The sequence below is a fragment of the Plectropomus leopardus genome, unplaced genomic scaffold (assembly GCF_008729295.1).
Source record: "Plectropomus leopardus isolate mb unplaced genomic scaffold, YSFRI_Pleo_2.0 unplaced_scaffold11589, whole genome shotgun sequence".
Classification (NCBI taxonomy): domain Eukaryota; kingdom Metazoa; phylum Chordata; class Actinopteri; order Perciformes; family Serranidae; genus Plectropomus; species Plectropomus leopardus.
In genome coordinates, this window is record NW_024612271.1 from 1 (window position 1) to 3,594 (window position 3,594).

A 3,594-nucleotide genomic window follows, 5' to 3' on the forward strand; every position below is an offset into this window, starting at 1 on the left:
GGGGGGGGGGGGGGGGGGGGGGGGGGGGGGGGGGGGGTGCGGAGAGGGAGTTGCAGAAAAAGCATCGGGGCCTGTGTGGCAAAATGTGGCATTGGCTGAAAGAGGGGGAATGGCTGGGAAGAGGCATTCGGGAATGAAAGGGAGGCAGAAAAGAAACCCTCTTCCCAGAAGCAGTTGAGCATGACCATCAGAGGCCAAACGACAGGGGAGGAAGAAGACCCTGAACAGAAGGACTCGGCTGCTCTCACAGTGCATGAGCTGGATGTCCAATTTGTTAGTTGGTGTTTGCTGCCCGTGGGACTTTGTTTTGATAGCAGCTTGAACTCTTAAAATTGTAAAGCACTAAAATAAATAACGAAAATTAAGATCTCAGAATGAATGTTTTTGTATTCAGGGCATCCACTTAACAGAAGTAGTATTACAGGGTTCCCACGGTCCTGGAAAACCTGGAAAAGTCATGAATTTCACATTAATATTTTCCAGGCATGGAACTAGTAAAGATCACTTAGAGTTTTGTCATGGAAATGTGTTGTGTGTAACAAATTAAGTTACCCTAATGTAATATAATGGTGAATATATGTGCTGTGGCTGACAATGCAACAAAGCTGTATTATGCGTCGAAATGCAACATTTTGGTTGTTTTGGTTTACCATGAAAATTTCCTCATTTTCTCCCTGGGTTCTGTCTCTCCCTTCATGTATGCCACAAGGAATGTAAAATCATCTTTAAGCACTTTTGGCTCAGGGGAAGGGCATGCAACTTTAAATGTCTTTTTTTTTTTTTACTGCCTATTTTTTGAGGAAAACATACCTTCCAAATGTTTTCTGTCTTTTACTTTTTTATATGGTAATATTTATAGAAAACTTTAACAGTTTTGGTGATTTGTTTTGCTTTTCTTTTTTCTTTTTTTCAAGAAAATGGGTTTGAAGGGCACGTTTTCTTTGAAAATTTCCAAATTACACCATTTAAAATAGACAGAAACTGTAAAAATAAAAGTAAAAATTCAGAAATAGAAAGGTTATGGAAAAGTTTTAAAATTTTGTCCATGACAATGTGTGGTAACTATGGTAATATAGCACCTGTTTAAAAACCACAGAGGCAAACTAGCTCATTAAGTATGCATTTTTATCAAGTCAAACAAAAACAAAAGTCTCACAGGAATTTGCAAAACAACAGGACAGGCTCAGTTTAAAATGTTTTCTTGTATTTAATTCCTGTTCTTTCCATCTGGAAAAAGACAAAGCACAATGGTGAGCGAGACCTGTGGTTTTGTCTCTGCTTTTTGCACTTGCTCTCTGGGTTTGGACAAGTGGTAAAAAAATGCAAGGAATCACACCGTTAAAACAAGCTATATTTAAATGCCATTGTCTCTTTTAAACAGAACTGTTATTTTTTTATCCACTGTCTAAGTATTTCTGACCAGACAGTGTATTTTTTTTTATTTGACTTGTGGAAAAGTAGACAAATATCCCATTTTCAAGCCTGGACCTGTAAAATTCTATTCCTTTTCTAGAATTAAAAAAATCAAAAAGCATAAAATACCTTTTTTATATATGTCTTTGTGAGACAATAATATCAAATTCATTGCAAAAGTTGCACCTATGTCTGACGTGTGTGTGTGTAGTAGCTTGAGCTGGAGCTCACAGAGTCAAAGTGACCCTCTGTTGTGAAGGGAAACAGTAACACTAGCTCGCTCGCTGACCAGAGTTTCAGTAATGGCTTTCAGGGTGGCCCGCTACATGCAAGGAACATGAGGGTATTCAGTTAACACAAATGGGTTGTGCTCGTAACAGTGACCCCGGAACGAACAGGGATGAGGCATTGTGTGTTTTGAGTGTTTTACAAGGACATCAATGAAAGGAGGGTGGTAGGTTATGTGACCTCCATCAAAATTGCTCCCCAGTAGGTTTGGTAACAAGAAGCAAAAATAGAAACTGTTGAGATACAATTCAACTTTTTTTTTTTTTTTAAATGTGAAAAAAACAGTTTCACATATCAGTGTCAAAGCTAATAAATCTGGTTGTGAGACATCAATACACGCATAGTATGTTTCACTGAATATGCCTGTATCAAATATAAATGAAACTTTCAACACAAACAACTCTAATACATCAACTAATTAGTAAACACAAATAGAAGCTTTTAACCACTCACAAGGCACTGTGTAAAGGTCTTCTTAATGAGGGGATCGGCTAAAAAAAAATAAACAAGGGCTCACATATGACTAGGAAATTATGCGGTGAGGTTCTGCTTTAAATGCAACGCAGAATTGTCCCTCTCGCTCCCACAGTCGGAATTCACTGAGTTTTGCAGTCAACGTCCCCTTCGCCGGTCCCCTTCAGTTTTTTCAGCTCCTTCAGTAGCTCCTGTTCAAGGGTTAAGATCTCCTTAGGTTTCTTGTACTGGACAAGAGAGAAGAAAAATAATTACTTCAACATTCTCCCCGTCTCCCTCCTGCAGATCCTTCAGTGTCGTCATGTTGAAAGAGTGTGCAAAATATAAAGCAAATATAACACAAAAACATCAAATGTTGTAGCCTTAAAAATATATTGTAATGTCAAAAACTTAGACATGAATTGCAGGTGCACAGAGAAGAAATAGCGTACAAAATCTCAGAAAAAAAACACAACTGTATCTTATCCATACGATTTGCATAGAATGCTTTAACTTATGCAGATACTTTTGCAACTGTTGAGATGGCTGAGATTATATCATGTTGGTCCCTGCACTTGACATTTCAGGTTAAAACACATATCTAAAAAAAATAAGCTTTAATACTCGAATCTTTATATTTTCAATCAGTGGTGTAGATTCTTTCATTTTTCATTGTCGTGTAGGACTTACGCTGACAATTAAAGTGTTGCTGGCGTGAGTGAAGCTCAGGGCGGAGTTGTCCAATGGCAGCTGACTGCGATCTAAATCAGTAATACTTAACTTTTTATAATACCTGTGAAAGACATGGAGAGGATGTCACAGGTTTGTCAAGCCACTCTAATGGCAAATGTATTGTATACAGTGCCACCTATAGGGAGGACATAAGGATTACATGCAACAAGTTTAAAAGTGAATGAAAAGATGTCAATAGAAACCCAGTGTTCTCATGCATATTTACTTCTTGTTAGAAGTTTTTATAATGATGCATCTCTCAGATGGCTCCACAGAAACACTGAAGACATCTTTGGGGTAGGGAAGGTTGCGGATTCTCCACTGAAAGATGGACTTTGTGTCTTTCCGAATTAACACAGGCTGTGGAGGCAGAAACATTCAAATCCATTTTACAGATAAGACATTAACTGGAATTTTCTTTAAAAATGATCAAGGAGAACTTAAACAAGAAAAGCACATTAGAAAATGAAGGAACTAAATTGTATTTCTAAAGTCAAAATCATAGACAAGATAGAGAAAAAACCTACGTTGGAGCAATTCTCCTTGATCAACTCCGAATTCGAAGCAGTGACAGGGCCAGAAAGTGGCTCCCCAACCTCTACCTGCCATTGGCCCTGAGCTCCAAGTGTGCTTTTATGGCGCCACTTCCGTACTGAAAAGAATCAAAAGTTTTTTTTAGAAAAATAGAGGCATAATGAAATCCAGACC

At 38.1% G+C, this 3,594-nt stretch overlaps 1 protein-coding gene across 1 annotated transcript; it reads right to left on the reverse strand.

The window, feature by feature from the left end:
* Positions 1-1,183: 1,183 nt before the first annotated feature.
* Positions 1,184-3,538, reverse strand: LOC121963528 (protein DPCD-like; the record flags this gene model as incomplete). The annotated part of the gene is made up of 4 exons (XM_042513815.1): positions 1,184-2,402; positions 2,845-2,947; positions 3,113-3,246; positions 3,414-3,538. Coding segments are annotated over 4 exons (467 nt in total), but the record flags the coding sequence as incomplete, so codon positions are not given.
* Positions 3,539-3,594: the final 56 nt, after the last annotated feature.